The sequence below is a fragment of the Candoia aspera genome, chromosome 5 (assembly GCF_035149785.1).
Source record: "Candoia aspera isolate rCanAsp1 chromosome 5, rCanAsp1.hap2, whole genome shotgun sequence".
Classification (NCBI taxonomy): domain Eukaryota; kingdom Metazoa; phylum Chordata; class Lepidosauria; order Squamata; family Boidae; genus Candoia; species Candoia aspera.
The window spans coordinates 95,576,861-95,602,768 of record NC_086157.1 but is presented as its reverse complement, the minus strand read 5'-3'; the positions used below and the strand labels follow the sequence as shown (position 1 = coordinate 95,602,768).

Here is a 25,908-nt window from a genome sequence, read left to right as displayed (position 1 = left end):
TGCCTTTTAATATATTTGTATAAATTAAAGTCCTATTAAACATTAATAACAATTACCAACTAGTCTAATTCACAGAATTCCTAGCCAGTTTAAGCAACTAGCTAACAATCATAGTTTTATTATATCTTCAGGAGGGCATGTTGGGGAAAACTCACAGCTACCTGACCATTCCAAAAATGAGGCAATCCATTTCTTTTAGGTTAATGTTGTGACTGAGGTTTGTGCTAATCACTATAATAATTTTCCTATAATTATTATAGTTAATAAATTCTGAGTGCTTAGTGAAAATTGAAATCCCAACACAATTGGAAAACACAGGGTTGAGTTAGTTTTACAAGTTTATGGTAATCACAGTTACTGAGAGATACATTCAGAAAAATAGCCTCCTGGAAGGTGGGGTGGGGCGGGGAGAGGAAAACTGTGATGGACTTCCATATAAACCAAATAATAAATTATAAGAATCCAATCTGCTTTTCTTAACCCCCAAAATGGAATATGGAGCTTAATTCTGTATATACAATCCTGTTTAAATATGCATATTTCGGCTGTAAGGATATTCATATAAAAAAGACCAATAGAGAATAAAGATTTTTTTCCCCTGAATGTGTGATTCTGATGTTTCTTCCTGCAGAAACATGCTCTTAAAGCATATTTTATGAGCAGCATTGTATAACGGACTACAATCCTGCACACTCAGCAGATAGAGCAAGATACAGAACAGATGCTAAGAAAGTAGCACAGCCATTTCTCACTGCTGGCATTTCTTAAAGGCAGCCTTCTCCAATCTGGCATTTACAAGTCTATTATTCTGCAGCATGATGGCTGGGAATTATGGGGACGAGCAGCCCCAACCTGCTCTAGGAACCTCTGTTTCAGGACATCTAATATTCTAGTCATGTCCTGACTCATGCACACCACTCTCAGGAGCAGACATTCTATTGTGGCCTCTGTTTTCAGAAATGGTCCACAGAAGATCCAATATCAATGCACTGAGCACAGAAGAACTCAGGAGGAATTAGAAAGTTAACCTGGCTTCTTCCTTGCTACAATCTACAACATTAACATACCATATAATATGTCACAGACGATTATTATTAGAATAAAAAAAAAAATCCCCTTCTCACCCCTATGGGTGGTGTCTTCCTCAACCTCGGGTCCTCTGCCAGAGCCCTGGGAGTTTGAGGGTTCTGCGCAGTATCTTAGCTGTTCCTAGCACTGCACTCTTCTGGACAGAGAGCTCTTGATGCTGTTCCTGGGATCTGTTGGAGCCACTCTCTCAGCTTGGGAGTCACAGCCCCAAGTGCCCCTACCACCACTGGGACCACTTTGGCCTTCCCTTTCCACATCGTCTCTAATTCCTCCTTCAGGCCCTGGTACCTCTCCAGCTTCTCATACTCCTTCTTCCTGAAGTTGCTGTCACTTGTCAATTTGTATATATACACATATACATATACATATACTTCAAGGCAAGGCAACAAAATACCTAACACTCCTCCCTCATATTCTATTTTTTCCCACAACAGCTATGTGAGGTGGGTTGAACAGAGAGAGAATGACTGGCCGAAAGTCACCCAGCTGGCTTCATGCCTAAGGCAAGACTAGAATTCAGTCTCCTAGTTTCTAAGCCAGCACCTTAACCTCTGCACCAAATTGGCTCTCAATTTCTCAGATTTCTTAGATGAAACATAGTCACCAAGAGTCAAGGCTGGCTCAAAAGCACAAAAAATAAAAAAAAGTGTGAGTGATAATTAGGTTTATTATCTACATTAAAAAAAGTATGAAGTCTAGATGATGCAAATACACCTTGTGAACTCAGCTCTATTGCTGTCCTTCTGCAACAGCTGACAGAGACAGAGACAAAGCTGGCTTCAGCATCCTTGTTATGGATAATTATTGATGCATTTGCTCAATTGCTGAGCTTATAAAGGTCATAGGCTGAATAACAAATTTAATCATATTGCAGCGCCTGAATGAATCTTGCCTATCACTGCTTGATTATATTTTTCTACAAACGAAACTTTATTATGAAGTATATTAACCATGAACCTGGGTCATCAAAGCAGCATCTGCAGGCAGGGGGCAAGGCGGGAGCAGAGTGACAAAAGCAGCACTGCAGCGTTGCAACACAAGCCCTGCCCCTTGTCACTGTGTGTCATGAGACGGCATGGCCCCTAAATAGGGAGGAGCTTGCAGCATAACACTGCTTTTGTTGTCCATCAATGGCCTTTGGCAAACCACAAACAGGCTGGCATGCTGCAGCGGTAATACTGGCTTACCTTACAAATTGTTGTAAGGATGACTGAGATAATTAAGGTTATATTTCCATTAACACTATCTGAAATGAAAAAAAAACTTGATATAACTTAGTCACTTATAACCTGAGCGCTAGTTTCTCAGATAGGGAAGATAACTGACACATATTATCATTATGTATTATCATGCGTATGCATTTATTGTTATGTATTTCTGAGTTGCCTTTTGCCCTAGAATGGGCCTTCAGAGCAATTACAGTTTGAAAACTTAAAGCATCATATGTACATGGCAAAAAGTTTGGTGGAAAAAGAATCCTTTTTCTGAAAAGTAGTGTTCAAATAGTTAAATTCACTTAAAAGCCATGCCTGGAAAAAAAAAATCAGTAACTTGTCTAAAAAGAAACGAAGGAGCCAGACAAGTTACAGCACCATCATCAGGACGGAAGCTATCAGATCTCATCTGCAAAAATCCAGCCAGCCACTAGATGGCAGCAGAGTTAGAGTTTTCTGTATCTCTCTGCTGCAATCTCACGACTGCCTGGAATTTGCCAGCCTAGATCTAGTAGCTCTAATCAAATGCACACATATTGAACTGATATAGATCCCAACCCCGATGACCTTACATGTAGAGGCAAGAACTGGAGCTAAAAGGCTACTTTTCATTAAGCCAAATTTCACCCTTTGCCTTGTCTTATTGTACTTCCAAGACTGCACAAGTAGTAGAGCATACCTGGCGATTTAGAAACGAAAATAAAAGAAACTTAGTAGGTACTCCAGTTGCATCATATTAAAATGCTCTATAAACCTAAAGGGAATTTCAAAATTCTGCATCAGATCTACAGGAACACTGAACTCCTAACAACCGTAACGGAGCCATATGCTATATTTAAAGGGCTTTTCTGGATAATTAAAAAGTTTAAATGTCAGAACTCGGCATTGTAAATTTCCAAAACTTGAACCTGTCAAGCTTCCTGGAACACCACTAGGGGGCATGTTGAGAATACAAATGGATTGATCCCTGAAATGGCAGCCACACACATTTTTCCCCTGAAAATACGGGAACTAATAAAATAAATTGAGTACTTTAATTTTCCATCTGCTTCATGAAAAACATGGATTCACATGTTCAGTGATTATGAACATTCTGATCTTGCTACATCAACACCAGCACATTAAGTGCTCTGTGTTTGTAGGAGCTGACACAGATTGCCATTTGAAGTTTGCTTCAGAACTGGGAACACAAAATGTTTCGGCTTTCGTTTAATTGTTTTTAGTCCTTGTGGAGAAAGATTCACTCCTTCTATGGCTTCTCCATTAAATCAGTAACAGTATTATTAAGATAAACACAAAGACTACAATCTCAAAAACGTTATGCTATTGTTCTATTGTTGATTTAGTGGCTGAACACTGAAGAGAGATTTTCTCAAACCCCATACTTCGCATCCTTTTACCTAAAGAAGTTGGAAATTATATCCTTCTGCAATATAAAGCATGTGTTCTAACCTGGGACCTTCTAATACAAAGCGCATATTCTACCATTTTGTTATGTCAAATAAAATTCCATTTGATTTATACCTCTCTGATTCATCTGCTGAAGTTTATTCCACGGAAGAACATATGTGGGATTCAGAGATGAATGTATACAAGCAGGTGCAATATGAAAAGTTATGATTCAACATCCAATATTATTCTGAGGGTACAGACTTAAAAATCGACTAAATAAATAATTCAGATGTCACAAGCCAGACAGATTATCTTTCATGCATCAACAACATAAGCCATTTTAGAATAAACCTGCAGAGTCTTCGTACAGTTATAGCTAACTGCTCTAAAATAACCAGGTTAGAATGAAATCTAAAATGTGGCACAGCACAGACTCAATGAATCAGCCACAGACAGGTGGAAGAAAATGATTTATATAATTCTTGATGTTATGCAAATTGCTAAAATAAATCCTAAGTACATTGCAGACAGAAGGATCCTGAGATCAATCGTATCTTTTCTTGGGGTTGATGAACTAGTGCTTTTATAATACAAAAAAACTGAGTATCTTTTGATAGCAGCATTTCTGGTACACTTTACTGCACCAGTGATGGAGCTGTTAAGTTCAGTAGAGAGGTTTATGAAATCTAAGACTGTGTTATAATCATGGAAAGAAGAAAGCAAGCAAGCAAGCAAGCAAGCAAGCAAGCAAGCAAGCAAGCAAGCAAGCAAGAAAGGAGAAGCTGTCTGCCTGTCTATCTGCCTCAATTTATATGGAAGCTTGTAAAAGCTTTCTGCAATATTTTAACTGTCAGCATATGTTGCAAGTTAAGAATGGTAGTTAAGAAACAGGAAGCAAAATAAAAAAAAAGGAGTTAAGTCAAAAGCCACAAATTGTTAACCCAGTTTCCTTTTCCTGTTCTTCCACACATTTCTTGTATTTAGCATAGTTCTACTCTCAGGCTCCAATTTTCAAACTTTACAAGAGCACTGATAAGGCAAGAAGGAACTGGGCAGAGAAAGAGTTTGTAGATGGTTATTGGTGGACAAGAGCAGGAGGCCATTGACAGGATACTTAAGTCTTTTCCAGTAAAAACTGGAGCAACACTGGCTGTGAACATTAATTAGGCAAAATTCAAGCCATTCTCTAAAGTCACAAGGAACAGAAATCTGCTTTTAAAAAATCAAAATGAATGCTCAGAATGATACATACAAGTCTGTAATGACATGATTAAGGTTCAGAGAAGGGCAACTAAGATGGTTAAGGGGGTGGAGCAGCTGCCCTATGAGGAAAGGTTGCAACATTTGGGGCTTTTCAGTCTAGAAAGGAGGCAAAATGGAGGACACACCATTGAGGAGTACAAAATTATGCATGGTGTGGATAGAGTGGACAAGGAGAAGCTATTTCCTCCTTCCCCAAATCCCTGACCTCTAGGGAGGTCACCCTGTGAAATTGAATCCTGGAAGAATCAGGACAGACCAAAGGAAGTATTTTTTATACAACATGTAATTCAACTTTGGAATTCACTACCATGAGACGTAGCTTGGCTGGCTCCAAAAACGGGTTGGATCAATTCATGGAAGTCATGAGGATCCATGGCTATCAGCCTTGATGGCAGCATGACTGCTTCTGAAGGCCATCTTCTGGAAGCCTAGGGGGCTTCCTTGTGCTGTCGGTTGGCTACTGTGAGAACAGACTGCTGGACTAGATGGGCCAGGGGTCCGTTCTAACAGGGCACTGCTTATGTTCTTAGGACGTGGCCTCAGAAACAGTGACCACGTCACTTTTCTTACTAATACAAAATGTTAAACATAGTAATGATTATGAGTTATTTGATGCTATAGAGATTAGGGCTGCTGAAAGGGATATGAGCAAAATGAAAGGGGAAAAAAAGAAAAAAATAATCCGTTCACAAAAATCATAATTATTGGAGTCACATTACATCTCAGATGACACTTTATAAATTGATGATAGAAAATATCCTTCTAACCAATATATATTTAAATAATTTGCCAACATATATTGCCATTTAAACACAATATATGCAGTATATGCAATACTGATATACACATATGCATTGTGGATGCATAAGCTTAACAAGCTGAGGGCTGGCTGCAAGGTCACTTACCAGTTTACTACCATCAACACAGACATGTAGTTTGCACTACGTGTTTTTTGTCAAGATTCCAGCACTCTTCACTAGACCTGCTGGGTCTTGATCCTGCCCCAAGCTTCTAACCGTGTGAAATGCAATGAAATTGTCCTTGAAAAGATACATAAGCAACCTCTCTACTAGAGCTGTGGTTATTATTGTGCACAGGCAGGCAAAATAAAATGGTGCTACCTTCAACATATTTTGAAGTTCTATCCATGGGGATTTACTTCTGCATAAATACACTCAAAGGAAAGCATTGTAAGAAAGATAACATAGGCACAAGATTGCTAAGCTACAGGATATGGGGCATTACTGATTGTTTTAAAGATACAGTGTTCACTTTCCTTCTTACCTCTTCCTTCTTTTCATCAGCGCTCACAGCTAAGTTGAGACTCAGCTGAGAATGGCTGCTGATGCCACTGTCTTCATTTGTATCATCATAGTATACAGCTTGCACAGAATCCTGGAGGCAAACAGGACTCTTCCCCAACTTGGCAGACGGCCCCTCCCCTCTTCCCTCACTTTCCACTGAGCTGAGCGACAGGGTACTGTACCGGTCGGGACAATGGACATCCATAATGCACTTGATGCTTTCAGCAGTAGGACTCTGAGGCTTGGGAACGGTGGGTCTAGCAGGACTGATGGGGTGCTCAGTGCTGTATGTAAATAGGTTGCGATTTTTTGACCCATCAAAATCTTCATGGAACACTTCATCAGGAAGGGACCCAGGGTTCTGAAGTGGAGGTGGCGAACAAACCAAGTCTGAAAGATCACAGGACGACATCCTATGGCCAGTAGCATCAAGATTTAATGAAGATGGTGATCCAGCATAGTCATCCTCAGAGCTCTGGATGCTGTACCTGGGAACAGCTGAGACTGGGTTACGCCGGGGTGGTAGACACTTCCACCTATCATTCTCGGTGCTGCCGGAAACCCTGCGGGAATAGTCCTCATGGAGCCTGCTGTTTGGTCTGGTCTTCTGGTTCTGTTCACCAGGGGAAGAAATGTCACTCTCAGTACAGTCCTTCTTCAAAGCACCATCAGTTACATTACTGACAAGTTTCAAAACTCTGTCAAAATCCTTCGCTCTAATTGGGCTCTTCCATCGTTTTGATTTCCGCTCCAAGTTCCTGTTGGTTTTGTCTGAGTCAGTCAAAGACATACTCGTGGTTCTTAGTGGCGTATGCTTTTCGTTTACCGCTTTGAGGTCGGCAAGGTTTGAGGTTGACTTCCTTTTGAATGAGCTCTTTTTCAGAAAATTCAGGTTATCGCTGCTCTTACTCCTCCTGTAGATTCCCTTGGGGCATTCTGAATCTTTTCCTACAATTTCACAACTCTGGGGTTCTTGCGTGACGGGGGATACCATTTTGGTTTTGCTCTGAGGATCCTGAGTTTTATCACCATCTAATAAATTTATACGGCCAGTTCCATAAGCACGCCTGATGCTGCGTGATCGACAAGTGCTCCTGAGGAAGGAATCGTCCATTTCTTCTCCATCAGAATGATCAGAAACCACTGTGTTATCTGTTGTGCTGTGCAAGTCATGGAGGGGCCCTGAATAAGAATACCTGTTTGTCTGAACTCTCACTGCTGTATTGTTTGGAATGCACTTCCTGATTTTGTTCTCTGTCAGGTTATCGTTTAAGTTACCTGGATCTTCTTTGGCTGGAATTCCTTGGAGAACGGATGATTTCAACTTCTTGAAAGATCCCATTTTTCTAAGGGAAGACAAAGTATTCCATGTTGATGAGTTCCCCATAACTATAACTGAACGAGGCCGTTCTACATTGGAGCTGGATCTTTTCCGAGGAGTGGGGAAAAAACGCATTATTTTGGAAGGATTGGCTTTATCATCCTGATTGTTATTTCCATTTTTGTTATTTGTGCTGCATCCCCCATTATGACACAATGAGGTAGTATTGTTCCCTGATTCTTTATTATCCATCACTATACAGATAACAGAGGTGGCATTTCCAGAGCCATTCTGCCAAGTTGTCATGTTTTCAGTTTTTGTACAGGAACACAGGGAGTCATAGCTCATGCCTTCTTCATCTTCATCTTCTCCATGCTGAAGCCTTTGTTCAATGGTACATTTTTCAAGCTCCTTGTTTGTACATATTTTCTGTGAATTCAGCTCTCCAGTAGTCTGCACTGCCTGCACCAAGAAAACAAAGTCAGCATTTAGGATTTTTTTTCTACTCAGAAAAGAGAGATTCTCTGTATAAAAGACAGGGTTGTAAGGCTCTCTAGTGTAGCTGGGAAAGTCTTTAAAATAATACCACATGTATCTTGATACTAATTAAATGAATATTACCAGATGTTACTTACGCAGCTTAGATACTTGTATTAGGCAGTTATTTCTAACATTAATGCTTTCAGCCAAAGAAATTCAATCCACCAACCACATCAGGATCTAGTTGAAGCTTCCACTGGACTGGATACATTACTGGCTGACACATCATACTAAGCAAATCATGCAGTTTGGGCATCTTGTAAATAGCTGGGAGCTACAACTCGGTCTTCCAGCAATGTAATTTTCAGTTAATTTGGGGTGAGTTGGGATGGGCACTTTAAGACTGGAGATATGAATGGGAAGCTTTTGGGGAGTAAACTGGTCCCACACCTACCCTTAATCTCTCCCCACAATCCTGGAAAGCTATCTGAAATCACACTGCTGAAATCTGGCCATTTTAATAACTCACAACTGACTAAATTCACACATATTAAGCTATAAACTGTGATTTACAAACCATTGTGGTTGATTCCTGTCTCACGTTAACCAAAAAACAAGCCGTAATGGCTTAACACAATTATGAACTCCGCCTAGAAGAAGAGAATCATAGAAATGGAAAGGGTCATCTAAGCCATTGAGTTGAATCCTATACTCAGTGCAGAAATCTAAATTAAAGCATCCCAGCAGATGGCTGTCTAGCCTCTGCATGAATACATCTCAAGAAGGGGAAATAGGGAAATCACCTCCCTGAATAAACAGTTCCACTGTCAAACTGCTTTAATATTCAATCAGAATCTGCCTTCCTGCAACTTAAATCCATTATTCTATGTCCTATATTCTGGAATGAGAGAGAATAGGTCTTGACCTTCTGTGTGCAACCTTTCAGGTATTTGAAGAACATACCATATTCCCCTCAATCATATTTTCTGAAGGCTAAACATACCCAGCTTCTTTAACCCCTCTTGAAAGAACTTAAGTTTCTAGACCCCTGATTATTTTCACTGCCTGTTCCAATTTCTCTGAATGGCTCTTAAAATGAGACATAATATGGAACTAGACATAGCAGAGGATGTCAGGTCTCACCAAGGCAGAATAAAGTGGAACAATTATTTCTTGTGCTTTGGAAATACTTCTGCTGATGCAGTCCAAATGCTGATTTGTCTTTTTGGCAATGCTGGCTCAGTTTGTGATCAACTGTTATTCCCAAAACTTTACAAATATCATACCATTACCACACCAGATGTCAACCATCGTATACCTGTAGATTTTATTTTTGTTTCCTAAATGAAAAATGTTGCATTCTTCTCTCTGAGCCAATTTCTCCAACCTTACAAGATCGTTTTGAATTTCATCTTTCCTGTATTAACTCTCTCTTTTAGTGTTACATCATCTTGATAAGCATTTTGATAAGCATTTCCTCAATCTCTTCATCTAAGTCATTACAGAAAATACTGAAGAGTATAGGCCCAGGACTGATCTCTATTGAACCCTACTTGATACCTGTTTCCAAACTGGTGAAAAACCATTAATAAACACTTTTTGAATAAGATTTTCGGGACACTTATATATCTACTTAATTATTATGCCATCCAACCTGTCCAGTTTCCTAATCAGCATGTCATGGCTATGTTTGCTAAAGTCAAGATCCATAGTATTCCCACACTTTATTATGGAGATTAACAGATAAAAAAATGTCACAAAGTTAGTCTCCCAAGATTAGTTACTGACAATATGCCAATTTCTGATAATTACTACATGATTTTTGAAGTGGCTACAAATCAATCTCTTTATGATCTGTTCTAGAATCTTCCCAGGAATCCAGGTCAGATTCACTAATCTACAGTTTCCTGAATCTTTGTTTTACACCTTTTGAAGAGAGTAACATTTATCCTTCTCCAGTCATCTGATATTCACCAGTTCTCCAGGATTTCTGAAAGATGATACTCCTTTAGAGTTTGGCCAGCCCATCTGCTAGTTCCTCCATTAACCTAGGATGCAATTCATCTGCTCCTGGAGATTTAAACTCATTTAAAATGATATTTCCTGATTACGTTTTTCATCAATCTCACGATTCAATCCTGCTCTTTATAATTCCTTGACAGAACACACACTTTTTTGTTAGGGAAATCTGAACCAAAATAGGAATCAGGCAGCTCCGTATCAAGGTCTTTCGAGCACTAATCACCTGTGCTGGATCTGCTAATGCTCAGTGGAAGCCATCTCTGTAAACACTTCCTGAGTTAATTTATAAACATGAAGTAAAGCCCTCTTAGCAACCAAAGAAGTTGAGGAGAAGTCTGCAGGACCAGAAGCTACTATATCCACCTTTAAGCCTTCACTTTTAAGCCATCCTTGCTACTTGTGAAAGCTATAAATTCCTACAGTCAAAATAACAAATGGAGTCAATGCACTGAACATCCAGAATTTAATCAGTATTAAAGAGAAAGGGGGGGGGGGAAAGAGAGATCTAGCACCTATCCACATAAATAAGCAATATATTAACATTCCACATGGAAGTTTGTTAATTCAAACAACCATTAAGTCCTTCAGTCTTGTTTTAATTTCTAGTTAAAGAGAAAAATACGTTGCATAAGCAATCTTTTATATATACTCCATAAAAACCCTTGGAAATGTTCTGTTTCAATCAACTTCATCCTCAACAAGTTACTTTTTCCCTTACATACTCTACTTTCCTTCTTTTAAAATTGACATTACGCAGTAGCAAACAAGGGCTTAGTGTGTGTCCAAGAGATATGAAACACCCCCCTTTTAATTCTGTTTTCCCCTGCTACCCTATTCAAATCTTTATAGCATCACTCACTATACTGCAATAGACATTTCTTACTCACACCAAGGCAGGCTTAAATCTAAATATTTACAAGGGGCCACTTTAAATGGCACTATTTTTCAGGTAACTTTTAGGACCTTCAGATTCAAATACTCCATCAGCATTCCTTTGATTGTATTTCAAAAATTTAAAATATAGTTTTAAAGTTTAAAAAGGGAGGAGAGTAAACATGACAACTGCTTTTAGAGCCTAAATTTATGAAATAATCCCAGTGAACTAATATTTACTTTTGAACTTCTGAGTGGACACATACAAGACCAAAACAATAAAAGGCAAGGTTAAGAAAAAAGGATAGGGTAGAAAGAGATTTTTTTCCCCATTTGTGTATCTTCCAGGTATACTGGATTATCTCAGTCTCATGGCATTTTTTGTCTGGGGATGGCTGGGGTATGTAGTCCAAAATATCTAGGGCACCGGGGCGAAGAAAGTTACTGCAAGGGACAAGGCATTATAATGGAAGGCAATCAAGGTTTACACACCTACTTCTAAAATAACAATATATTGTTATTGGAAGGACAAGGGTTGACAACACAGTGAAAAATAACATTGCAGGGGAATAATGGCCACCCAAAGTTGTTATTTCAGGGAATCATTTTCTCACTGGCCCGCCAAGGGATGACGTCTCCCTCCTTACACATCTCTCTTTATCTTTCCAACTTTCTCGTTACTTTTAACTTTTCCACACCTTGTGATCCAGCCACCTGCCGGGCTCCCAGGCCCTCCTTTCAGGGATCCCAGGACGTAAAGAAAGGAAGAAACACGAAGTGCAAAAGAAAGTGCAAACGCAGTTCAGCAACCACCGCCGAGCACTCAAGCGACAAAGAAATCGGGGAAGCCTAATCACGAGTCTTCCGTCCCTCCCACCCACCCAGGGTGGCACCAGTTACCTGGGAAAGGGGACCAAACGTTTGCATGCGCCGAGCACCAACTCCGGGTCGGGCTGGGAAGAAACGATCGCCGGGAGGGGGTCCCCTAAATGCTTCCACATGGGCGCTGGAAGAAGGAGAGAAGCGACAGCAGCCTTCTCACGCCTCCCTCTCTGGCGGCGGCGGCGCTTTCCCCCTCCCCTGGGTATCCGAGGCTAATCCGCTTCCACTCATCACTATGGCAGCAACCGGAACAGAGGGGTGGGGAAACCCTACAGGCACGCCGGCGCGTAGAGGCGGGTGGAAAGCGTGCGAAGCGCTTGGAGGGGCCAAGCCGGTCATGAGGACAGGGACTTGGCTAGTACTACGAGAGGGCTGCCGTATAGTTCTCCCTTTCTCATCACGTCCCCGTTTCTCCGCCATTGTCCCCCTGTCTCTCTCGCGGCGTCTGGGCAAGAGGAAAGAAGCGCTCCCGGCTGATGCCCCTCGTTCTGGCTTTTCAGCCCAGAGACAAAGTCGCGTCTCTGGATCCGCAAAAGGCGACCAAAGTTGACCGGGACGTTCAGAAGCGGCCGGTTGGGGGAAGTCGGGCTAAGATCGCCTCGCTTCTCAGTTAGCAGGGAGATCTCTTACGGGGGTCAACAGGCGAGGCGTCGATTGCCCCCCTCTTCCCGCCCTCCTTGCGACCCCGCCGGAGACAAAGGGAGGCTGCTGGAGAAGTCATCCGAAGAACCGAGAACAGCCGGTCCGGCCGCCGTTTTTAACTGGGGCCATCGGCGAAACCTTATTTTGAAACGCACCTTCCTACGTGTTGGTAAGGGCAGGGCAGCGACGCATCGTTGTAAATCTCTGGCGACCATCAGTTTAGCGAACACCGCAGCGTGACGCAGCTTTCCTCATCCCGGTGCCCTCCAGTTCTGTTGGACTGCAATTTCCATAATCCTCACCAAGCATAATCATCAGGTCGAGGAAAGCCGCTGTACCGTATTAATGGTTCGTACAATCAAGCTTCCAGAAGCATAGGAACTAAAAAGAGGTTTGACATCCACAGCCAAGAATAAACTTCCAACTCAATGGCTACTTTGGCACAACTGGTTAAGTTCTTACATGTCACAGCCTAAATTGTGATTTCCTGCTCCCAGATATAGGCTTCTAGAAATATACTAAACCAATTCAACCATGTTATGGATTAGCATGATACAGAAACCAGCCTTTAACACAGAGCAGTGTTTCTCACACTTGACAACTTTAAGATGTGTAGACTTCAACTCCCAGAATTCCCGAGCCAGCATGCTGGCTGGGGAATTCTGGGAGTTGAAGTCCATACATCTTAAAGTTGCCGAAGTTGAGAAACACTGGTGGGGAGAATAAACAAAGGAAGCACAAGCAGCTGAGCAAGAATTTCATATAAGTAGCTCTACAAAGCCTCACTTCTCTATTATTTTACAAGCTAAAGGGTTTAATTTTCCCTCCTGTTGAATGATAAAATACCTAATTCAGTCAATAACTCTGCTAACAATAAACTATGGGAAAATCAAGTAAAGTTTAGATAGTAATGAATATAAAGGTTTTAGAGAATGAATTCCAGACTGATGAAGGACAAAATTGCTATTAGTAATTGATATTGATGACTGTTGGTATTTATCACAAAACAACCAAAAAGTAAGAATTTCCTCTGATTTAAATAAGATTGAATACGCATATCAGGAAGGGCGAGGTGGATAACAGACCTCAGCGAAGTGTATGAGATAATTATCCAAATGTTACAGGAAGCTAGTTAAACCAAAAAAGTGGACTTTTTTTTAAATAAAATATTTGGTGGATATTGTGGTTTCTTAACATCATTTGTCATGTCTACAGCATTTGTGATTTATTTTTGCACAACTGTATTCTGTAATAGTTATTCCCATTTTACAAATGGTTGCTATGAGTCACTAACTTATCAAAATGCTAGACTGTGGCTGGGCCAGTCTGGTGCAGTGGTTAAGACATCAGGCTAGAAACCAGGAGACTGTGAGTTCTAGTTCTGCCTTGGGCACAAAGCCAGCTGGGTGACCTTAGGCCAGTCACTCTCTCTCAGCCCTAGGAAGCAGACAATGGCAAACCACTTCTGAAAAAAACTTGCCAAATAAACTGTAGGGACCAGGCAGTTTCCGAGAATCGGACACAACTGAACAGATTAAAAAAAAAAAGCTATATAATGTGCATAGGTATCTGCTGGGGGCGGGGGCAAGGCTACAAAACATTTCTTGTAATGCAAATTCTTTCCTTATCAATTTGCATATGATCTCATGATGGAGGAGATATATAAGTGAAGAGCTTGTGATGTGATGTGACATCACAACACAACTTTCATCATTTTGGCCATGGTGATTAGGAATGGATGCCTATGATACGGTTTCTTTGGGTTTGGCTGAGTATGTTAATCAGTGCAGCCAATACGGTCATGAATCCTTGTTTATGGCATAGTGTGCAGTGTTAACCCCATCCATTGTTATTATTCATAACTTGACTTAAGGAAACTCTCTCAGGCTGGACTGACATATTCCACTGTCTGTAGCGCAGAAGAAATATACTGTACTCTACTTGCCGTACTAGAATTTGCTAAAATAACTCCAGATCTTCATATTCTTCTGAATTGAGCAGTAAGTGACAAATAAATTCTATTCTGCCCTCTTATGATCTTTTGCATTTGCTTTATCATCTCCGCCTTTGTTTTCCCATGCCTATACTGATTCTCAAATAAAGTACTTCCTCTGGGTGAAGGTAACTATTTGATACAATATGCATACTCTAGAAGTTTCCAGAGAAATGATTTGGGCCAAAACATTCTCACTGAGAGGAAAAACCTGGAATACTGAGAATATCCAGGCTCATCTTGAAACAAGAAATAGTTAATAGTGCATACACATATATGTCTCTAAGGAAGACAGAATAAAAACAGCCTCATCTGACCAAATTCTTCTGGATTTGGTCTGCCACAAAACAGATTTATGTCTTCCTCACTAGTGGAGTTACTTGTGGGGAAGCTACCTAGCCTGTGATGAAAATCAACAGCTTGATGTGGTTTCCATAGCATGACATACTGGCTGGAATGAAGGGACATAACGGAGGTATTTTTACAGGGTGAAGTATGGATCTTGCTAACTTTCCTTGGGTAGGGCATCCTGTAATTTAGTTGCCTTATTCAACACAATATGAATAGCCTCAAAAGTGGAGATGAAACTCAAGTAGGTTATCCTGGGAAGAAGAAATTATGCCACTTTGTGCCTCCTTTGTGAAATGTTCACATCTCCAGCACGAAATCTTCCCCAAGCTGCATTTCAGTTGGATTTCCATAAGCAAAAATGTATTTGTTTAAAACAATGACAGCTTCTGGCCCTTAACCATAATCTGCACTCTAGTGAGAATCCCCCAAACCTGTCAAGTAAAGTTAATGAAGGCATACTTGGGGTTTAATAGTAAGCTGCATTTTACATCTACAAATATTGGATTCATGCATAGTCTCTCCTCTGGCTATTTTCTCTTTCATTTTCAGTTTACAACATCTCAGAGTTATGTTTAAACTAGTTAATTTTAACTACAATTTATTGAAATAAATGTACTTTGTAAATTTATTTATTTATTTTATTTAAATCAATTTATATAGCCACCCATCTCAGTACATGACTATTGGTGGCTCACAACATTAAAACAAATAAAATATATACAAATACTGAATAAAACAAGAAATAAAACACAGAGAATCATAAAAAAGCCCTCAGCACAACCAGGAAATGGCTTCCATCACACACCCAGGGCCCCAGGCTTGAGCACAAAATCCTAGTCTAAAGATGAATGCTAGAATTGCAGTTAATATATAAAGATAACAAAGATAAACTAAAGAAAAATCTGACATGGACTGTGTCGCATGGTGGTTGCACTGAAAGAAGAGAAAAGACAGCCTACAACCATTGTGTTCTGTTACAACACAATAATTTACAAAGTTGAATTAAACCAAATTGTTCCAATTATTTTACTGTTGAATTAAACCGAAAAATCCAAATTCATTGGGGGTTACTAGGCATCCATTAAGTTTCAGATTTTGTAAATGAAGCTCATGGGTAAGCACATGCACTGGGCAAAAAGATGTTGCATTAAGGTTTCTTTTTTTTTTCTTAATTTGAGAGTTGTAAAAATAACTTCTTAATAACCCTTTTCTATGGATACTGAAGTATCCCAGTGGATAACATCCATGATGTTGATCGGAGTGACATGTGTCCCAAAGTGTAACCCCTAAAAAGGGAATGCAGATCTTAGTTTTATTAGTCATCCTTCTTCCCAGTTGCCCAGAGCTTCTAGCCCTTCTCTTGGCACAGAGTTGTCATTTAGGCCGAAAGACAAAAGCCTTGCAGGATGACGCCATCTGAGAAACAAGACCTCTGCGTACCAGGTTACCATTATCCTCCATAGGAACAGCTCTAACCCACCCACCCAGCCACCTACACCACTGCAGCTGTATGCAGCTCAATGATGGATCCAGCCTTTCAGTCTGGAAGAAAGCTATTTATATCCTCATTCAGCCTGTCTCTGGTGCTATTATTGTGTTTTCTTCCCCTCCCCAAGAGGCATTATCCAGGCAGCCTGGTATGAAGAGATGCTTCTTTATTTCTTATTTATTATAAATGGGTCATTGTGCCCAAACACAAAGAAAAACTTCCTGTTTCCAATGAAAGACCCTGTAACTCAAAATCTCAGCCACCCCCACCTGATTTCTAACTTAAAGTCTTTAAAACTCAGAAGTTAAACTGTGCATGTAAAAAAAAAAACAGCAGTGGTCACGTTTCTTCAAATTTTAATTTAACTGGATTATCTAGGTTTTTAAAGCAATTATAGCTAATAGGTTTCCTGTTAAATGAAAAGAATATTCAGGTTCTACAGTGTCATATTTCAGATGGAAAGAGAGCGAAGAACAATACACAATCCATCCCTTTTGATTTAAATGGACTAAGCATTTGTTTTGTTTAAAATCTGTTTTATACCTGAGTCAGTACAACATACCAACCAATAAACAAAAAAACTATTTCCTATCCAGAACTGTCACTTACCACAAACTTACAGTCTCCCTTGCATCATTCAAAGCATAACAAAAATCATTCATACAATCACAATGGGTAGGTCTTCACTACATGCTAAGTCAAAAGCAAATACATTTCTGAAAAAAGCTAAAAAAAAATTCCTCAAAATACTTGAGGTTTTCATGTGTTCATATCTGTATGGATGAGGTGGCAACAGTTTGTACTTTACATTGATTCTCACCAAAATAAAGTACTTTGCTGTACATTTTGAGTCTCAAAGGGACTAGATGAGATCTAGAGATAACATTGTACTTTATTGCATCAATTTATCCGTGACATAATGAGGAACAAATGAATATATCAGAGTGGAAGATGTCACTTTATGAGTGGTAGTTTTAAGTCTGTGTAGTATCTTTTTTCCTCCTGCTAGTCATATGCTCCTCTGAGCCACTTCACATTTTGCAATGATGCAAAAGTAATGAGGAAGTGATAAATGTTTAAAATTGCCTGTTCTGTACCACATGTTAAACAGTTGTATGCATGTCTGTATGGAAATATGTTCACATTCAAGGAGCTGTGCCAAACTAAAATTCCCAAATCTTTCTCATGGAAAACCCCGCTACTTCAGGAGTTTATGCATTTTTCCTAGTTGGAAAAATTAGAGTTTTTTATTTGCAGTGGAAATGCAGAGAAAAAGCAGTATTTACCTTTGTCCCTTCTAACCTTCTGGAATGCCTTAAAAATCTGGCCTTTCCCCAGGTGTTGGGATAGGTTGAGTCTGGGGCCCAGTGACTGTGACTTTTTATGTATTGGCAAGTGCTGGTTTAGGGCACCAGGAGTTGTTTCTTTAGATGTTGGTTTTTATTGTTTTTTATGTTCTTATCACTGTTAATGTGAGCCACCCAGAATTCATAAGATCGGCAGCCATATAAGTCTCATCAATCAGTCAATTAATTAATTAATACAGCTTTCCCCAAACCACTGCTTTACAGATTTGTTGAACTATAGCTCCTATGATTTCAATGGTATGCTGGCTAAGAGATATTGGAGGGTTAGTCCAACACACCTGATAAAGAAGTTGGATTATTGTAATATCTAAAGACATCATTTCAGATTACATTTATACATGCAAACATACATTTATTACACTTCTCCACACCTTTTTATCTTTTTCCATCACCATCACCATCATCATCATCATCATCATCAATTTATTAAATGTATATGCCACCTGGCTTCCAGTGAATCTGGGACATCATGTCCATACATTGCTTCATACATTGCCCTTTGTTCTTTAAACTTTCCACTTTTTTTTTTGAGGATTATATAAATTCCATCCAACCAAGACTTTCTTGGTGTTCTCCTACCTCTCAATCCAGTCATTCTTCCATCATATATTGTTTTGCAATTCAGTCCTCATTCATTTTCTCTACATGGTTAAACTACCTCAATGTACTTCCTTCATATTGGTCACTCATTTTGGTATTTAGTCCACATTCATTCACTACCCATTCCTTCTTGAGCCTAACTCTGGTTGTTTTACTGCATAATTTCTTAATTACACCATTCCCACCTCATTCAACTTATATTTCTCCTGATATACACAACTCTCACTTCCATATAAAGAAGTGGACCGAACACAACCTTATATATAACCATTTTTGCTTCTCTTGACATTCATTCCCAACAAGAGATCATATACTACCAATTACCTTTCTACTAGCATTTGCACATTTTGTAATTTTTCCATCCTTTTCCTCATCTTTAGTAAACATTCTACCAAGAAACACAAATTCATCTACTTGTTCTAGTTTTTAACCATTTATGTCTAATGTGAAGTCATTCATTCTATTTTCCATGATAATTACCTTGGTCTTTGAAACCTTATATTTTCAGTTTTGTGTTCCTTGTTGCATCATATAATTTATCCAATGTAAGCTGAAAATCAGATTGTCAGCTAACACACATCATCTGCATACAGGTACTTTCACATCCACAACCAGCACACCTCTACCATAACCATATGTATTACTTATAATCAATAAATAGATTTAAAAAACCAAGAGGACATTGCATGTCCTTGTCTTACTCCCTGATCACTACTGAATCGTTTGCTAAGCATTCCCACATCATTCTACTTTCCTTTCTTTTCTTCCATGTTTATTTTATTCCAAGACTGACTTTTGATGCTACCAAATATAGATTTGTTCCACATTCAGAATATCTCATCAGCCAGTATCCTTCATTAATTATCTCAGTGTTTAATCATAAACAATGAATACTTTTAGATTTATATTCATTCTTTTGCCATGGGTACATATGAAAAAAACCTATGCTTTAAACCATATATTTGAAACAAACATACCTTACTATTAGTAGATGCTCACCAATCATTATGTTTATTTATTTATTTATTTATTTGTCAAATTGTTATCACTGCCCATCTCCCCCCTAAGGAGGGATTCTCATTCATTCGTGGGGTTCCAAATAGCCCAATCACTTTTTCAATATCCTGTTGTTTAATTCCCACCTATCCATTCATGACACCTAATTGAATTATGCTTTTCCTGGATCACATTCATTTAGAATGTTGTACAAGTGTTCCTAAGATTCATCTGGTTCTTCCATTATCACTACTGGAGCATAGAGAGGACTATCTTTACTCAGATCTGTTACATCCTTCCTATTTCTCTTACTTCCACATACATATACATATACATATTTTTTTCATTCATTTCATTTGTCAAGTCATATATTTTACTATTTATTACTTAACTTTTTGAATCACAATCTTCTTTATGCCTTGGTCAGATAGGCCCAGATAGGCCCAGAGATACTGACTGCCACCACCCATTATGGCTTTGGTCAGTCATATGATTATGGTCAATGATATGATTTTCACATAATGCTAAGAAGAGGTGTAGACTAGACTATAACTTCAGTTGCATCTGTGCCACATACAACAGAATCAGTGTTGAGTTGGGAGGCCTTATCAATCTAAATTATAAACGAATGAACAAGCAAGCAAACATTCTCTAACAGTAAGGACAGTAGTAGTTTGTTTTGGCTTACTTTAGCCAGTTCGCTACAAGCACCACCAAAGCCCAATTTTATCACAAGCATGCTCACATTATTCTATGCAAGTTAGTGTGAGGTTGGAGAACCTAGAAGTAATAGCTAATTGCGACTGGATGCTCCAACCTTACACATCAAGGGGAATGAAGGAGAGAGGAAAAACAATGGAGGGGCAAGGGATGAGAAGAGAGCAGCTAGCAACAAGCCCACTCACAACTGAGAGACTGTGAAGCCACCATCACGCAAGCTGTCAACGCAGAGGAAGGGGTGGGACAAAGAAAAAGCGGGAGGCTTAAGAAGGGAGGCGGGAGGAAGTGGGGCCAGTTGTGGCTTTGACAGACTGAGAGAAAGACCTAATAAAGAACTTTGCATATCCATCGTGGCTTGTGCTGTGAGTTTCTAAAATTAGGCCTTAAAACCAAAACCCTCACAGTTAGGAACTCTAACCAAGAGACTGACCACCTTGCAAGCCAACATATCAGAATCCGTGTATCTTTCAGGGAAGATTGTCCACCATGACTACTCCATAAGGAATTCCTCCTAAGTTCTAGGGAAGTCAAGAATTTCCCAGAACCCTGTTAGTAAACCACTGTTTTCCCCATGCTCATTCTCAAAGTCAGTAACCTTTCAACAATTGACATCTCTTGTACAATGCTTTGAAATGACTTGAAATGTAACTCTAATTAACCCCTGACCACCACCACCCCCGATGTCCCAGTGACTAATTAAATATTTATTTCTTAAAAGATTCTATCTACATATAATGGATATGTATGGTCCCAGAAAGGGTCAATCATAGCCTGCTGTGAACTTGTTAAGGTGGTGAGATGTGGGAAGCAGGCTTAAGTTCCATGGTGTGACAGAATGTGAAACCATTACAAAAAGATATCTCAGTCCTGGGAAAGTAGAAATTGTAAGAAAGAAACTCAGAACAGCTCCACCTTGATTGGGCTAGGGGCTCTGAAGTAGAGGGGGTGCTTTGACAGGCTTTCAAGATCCTAATACCCCAACTACATGAAAGTACTTTCCTAATGGCTCCTGTTTCCTAACCTTGTCTTGAATGGTTGACTCACTGCCTGCTTTGAGGGGGATTCAAATTCCCTGACATGTCTCATGCAGTCTTTTTAAAACAGTATTTTCGAAAAGGAAACAACCAGAATTAGATTATTTTAACCACAATAATAGTCCAGTGGAATAGATGCTCCGTATAATATCTTATAGACCTCCTCAAAGCATGCAAATCTTGCTACATAACAAGAATTCCACATAATACTTTTCATACCAATGAAAACGGTAAGCAAACAAACATCATCTAAGCCAAAGGGTAAGTCACATAATAAGGAAAACTCCACACTATAATAACAAATTCACAAAAGAGAGTAACAGTGAGATTTTCTAGTGATTTTATGTAAAAGAGTAATGAAATGGAAAGTATTTGAATCCCATGTTACACTTAGGTGAGGTATGGTGATAGAGAATTCTGTCACACTCCCACTGTGAAGGTCCCATAATGGTAACATCTACTAGCCAACAGCAGAACAGAAACTACTGAAACATCTAGACACAGCCACATATTTTATTGAACAGTTTCAACACTGAAGTGAGTATTGATAGCATTACAGCAACCTGACAGAGCTGCAAGATTCCTTTGCCTCTTAAGTGGTATAGCAGACTACAAAGCGGCAGATGCATAGCCACACAGGGCGGAACAGCACCTTGCCACTTTCATTGGTCATCTACTTCTGAGAGGCACAGGAACCCAAGCAGGAAAGAGATAGCAGCCTCAGCTATGGTGTCACCTAAGTTGCTGCTCTTGTAGGCTGTGTGTTATGTATGGTACAGGTGAGGGTGGTGGGGAACATCCTTTCCCCTATGAGTGTTCAATGGTTATCTGGTTACCTGTGGAGAGACAAGACAGACATGGGGGTAGTAATAATTAATGAGTAGTAATTGTAACAAACATGGTGATGTTCATTTGGGTTGGGAAACGTACAGTATGTTCAAGAAGAATACTCCACTCCTGTCCCAGCCACTTTTTATTATTGCTGGCTTCCCCTGAGATTAATATCAGCACATTTGCCCAGAAGAAAATACAATAATTGAGGCAATACTCACCCTCCTGGTGTGAAGATGTGGAGTGATACTCTGTTTCTAGTGACTATTCTTTGGGCCTGGCTCTAATCCTGAAAAAAAAAAGACTTCATGAGTGTTGGGTCTTCCAGCTAGAAGAACAGAATGCTTGGTATTTCCAACTATTGTGTCTATTAGGGGTGTGCAGTGCTTCGGATTCAATTCCGAAAAGGTGCCTTGAAGTGTGCAAGAACACAAATGGAGCATCTCTCTGCAACTCTTAAAGCAGGGACATATTTTCTCTGAATTCCCTCCCATCTGGACAATGCCATGTTTCCCATATTACATCGGACCCATGTACAAATTATTGGGTAAGAAGTGAGGTGTGAATGTTAATGAAAGCAGAAGCTTCTGATACACTAGGGTAAAGCGAATAGGAGATACATTACCCTGGCTCACACATCATTCTAAGTTCTAATGTAGTTCATTCATTTTTGGTTTGGGTATGTATGACTAACCTCTATGACCAAGGGAGTCTTCTAAGTTTAGAAATCATATTTTAAGAAATGGGCTTCTTCCCCAATCCCCATCCACCCCCGTGAGATCCTCTTGCTTACCTGTGGTGGGATGCTGTGCCCTTGCAGTCTCACTTGCAGTTGAGCTGGGTTTTCTAGTGGCTGTTTGTCAGTCTGGAGTTCTTTGCAGTACCTGTAAGTTCTCTGAAATAAAACAGGCATTTTATATCTCATCTTCATCTCTGGAGGTTGGTCTTGGCTATTTCACCAAATGCAGAAAGAGAGAGCCCTTTCACTGTGGCATCCGAGGGAGCAAAGAAATGGAGCTCTCTGTTCATATCTTGATATCTGGATGGTATTCTGTTGAGGGAATGCCTATGTCAGTTTTGTAACTGGTTTCAGAATTAATTGGAATCTTATCCTCCACTGACTGGGGTGTAGAACAAGAGGAAGAAGATTGTTGTCTCTGTGTCCTCAGAAGTGATTTCTTTGGCTAGAGCAGAGGTAGTCAATTGATGGGAATCCAAAGAGTATCCCACCACCACCACTGCCAAAAATAGGCATTTTTCCACCATTGCAAGCAAGAAATGCATTAGAAACAGATCCATAGCTCCTAAAATATCAATAATATCATAAAGCAAAAGAAACCCCAGAGGGAAAAATGTATTGGTCCCAGACATTCTGTTTGCTCTTCTGTTTCAGCTCTGAGCTTCCCTTCCAAAAATGTTTGGTGCAGCACTCAGAAACAAAAAGGTTGCTTAGGGATGTTATGCTCTCATCAGGCAGAGGGCTAAGTAAACATACGCATTCAGCCTCTTTCTTCCAGGTGATACATTATTCCAAACTAGCTGGGAATTCTGGAAGTTGTACTTATAGATGTGTCAGACAGGTGATCTGAGAGAGAGGAGTCAGAACTGAGCCTCAAGCTTCTTCAGTATCTATTAATCACATAATTAGAATCTATTTGCCTATCTATAGATGGGTGGTGTTTTGGATTGCAAGTAATCTACCCAACAGGGAAAGTGTTTAAGCCGGAGGCTCCCAACAGGAATGTGCTGACAAATTATCGTAAGGATATACAATTTGTGGAATTTTGCTTCAGAGCATAACGACTGATTTTTGTGGTTGTTGGCAGGACCTTGAAATTGTAAGTAACTTTTTTATTTATTATTATGAGTGAACATGCTAAAGTTAATTTAATTTCTCCAAAGAAGCTGGAACATATGCTGATCCAATGTGCCATGATGTTTTTTCCTTCAGTAGAGCTGAGATTCTTCACTCCTTTCAAGCAGATTGGCAGATGTTGGACATGGCATTGCTTTCTGTGATTCGTGTTTATGCATGCCTACACACACAATGGTTTGGTTCAAACCCATTTTTAAAAAATTCCAGTTTGTTGAATAAATCTCAGTTTGCTGAATTCATGCATCACATTGTGTCATGAACAAACAAGAACAGCCTGCAAATACAGGTTATAAAAAATGTGTCTGTGTGTTTTTCATTTACTTTCCGTTCTGACCAGATCTACTCTTCATTTGCCTTACTCATACATGGCTCACACATTCCACAAGATTCACATGCAGAGCTCAGTGTGAAAAAAGTTGCATATCCATGTAATAAGCCATAAAACAATGATTTATAAAACTCAAGCAGGCTGGGCTCATACAAAATGCTACGCCAAAACCAAACAAATCATATTGTGGCTTAGTGCAATGTATAAACACTGTTGCAAACTGTTGTAATTTTCCTTTATATTGGTAATGAAAAAAAAAAGGCAATACTTAAAATGTACAGTACAGGGCTAATCTGGCCATTAGACAGGACAAAGCAAGGGTCTTGGGAGCAGATTAAATTAGAGGAGCAGCCCCTAGCCATTCCCTTCTTCCACACCTGAGTGTATCACACCATCTACTCAACTGCATTGAACAAACTAAGCTAGTTTGCTATCCTCAAGTGTGATAAGACATCATTGTCCCCTCACCAGTATTGAAGCAAACTGTCCTGCCACTCAGTTTTTCTATGTGGACCAGAGATAGAAGGAAACGTCCAGTAATTTTATAAACAGAAGAAACATAATTTCTTTTATTATTTGCAGAAGTATAATGTCGATACTTCTCCGTTCTTATAACGTCTGCAGAATGCCGACCCACGGCCCTGTTTAAAATGACTTGATCCCTTTTGGGGAAGGTGGGACCAGTGACCCACCTACAGGGCCATGCAGAGGAGTTTTCTGAGCATCTGCAGGATAAAATTGCTTGGATCCGTTCCAAGTTAGACTCCAAGTGTGAGGCATGGTCCGTGGAGATACCAAGGGAGTGTACTTACCCAGTTATCTGGGAACAGTTTGATCCTGCTGGACCCAAGGAAGTGGACAGGATCCTCCAGACAGTAAATGCCACCACTTGCCATCTAGACCCATGTCCCTCCTGGCTGGTGAAAGCAGCCTGGGAGGTGACATGTGGTTGGGTCCATGCAATGGTTAATACATCCTTGGGAGAGGGGGTGTTTCCGGCTGCCTTTAAGGAGGCGCTGGTGCACCTCCTCAAGAAACGATCGCTGGATGCTACTGTACTGGACAATTTTCGTCCAGTCTCCCACCTCCCCTTTTTGGGGAAGGTGGTCGAGAAGGTGGTGGCATTGCAACTCCAGAGGATTCTGGATGAAACGGATTATCTAGACCCCTTTCATTCAGGTTTCAGGCCCGGATATGGGACGGAAACGGCATTGGTCGCACTTATGGATGATCTCTGGCGGGAGCGGGATGGTGGCAGTGCATCCATCCTTGCTCTTCTTGACCTCTCAGCAGCTTTCGATACCATCAACCATGGTATCCTTTTGGGGCAGCTCAGGGAGTTGGGGGTGGGCGGCATGGTTTTGTGCTGGTTCACCTCCTTCCTCGAGGGCCGGTCCCAATCAGTGGTGATAGGGAGCGAGAGATCCGACCTCGACCCCTCCTTTGTGGGGTGCCACAGGGTTCGGTGCCCTGTCTCCACTCCTATTTAACATCTACATGAAACCACTGGGTGAGATCATCTGTCATCATGGGATGAGGTATCATCAGTATGCTGATAATACCCAATTATACATCTCCATCCCATGTGAGGTAAGTGATGCTGTGACTGCCCTTTCTTGGTGCCTGGAGGCTGTGGGGGTCTGGATGGGGAACAACAGGCTTCAGCTGAACCCTGGTAAGATGGAGTGGCTGTGGGTTAAGGGCACTTCTGTATCCAGGACTTCGGCATCTCTGGTTCTGGATGGGGTTGCACTGCTCCAAACAGACCTGGTGTGTAACCTGGGGGTCCTACTGGACTCACAGCTGCTGCTCGAAGAGCAGGTAGCAGCCGTGGCCAAGAC

General features: G+C 40.3%; 1 protein-coding gene across 1 annotated transcript in view; it reads right to left on the bottom strand.

Moving 5' to 3' along the window:
* SPATA13 (spermatogenesis associated 13) overlaps positions 1-25,908 on the bottom strand; it is a 91,077-nt gene that overhangs the window by 47,572 nt on the left and 17,597 nt on the right. The window contains exon 2 of the mRNA XM_063305760.1: positions 6,243-8,045. Within this exon, the coding sequence (XP_063161830.1) occupies positions 6,243-7,931 (1,689 nt within the window). The 5' untranslated portion in view covers positions 7,932-8,045. The remainder of the gene's footprint in view (positions 1-6,242; positions 8,046-25,908) is intronic.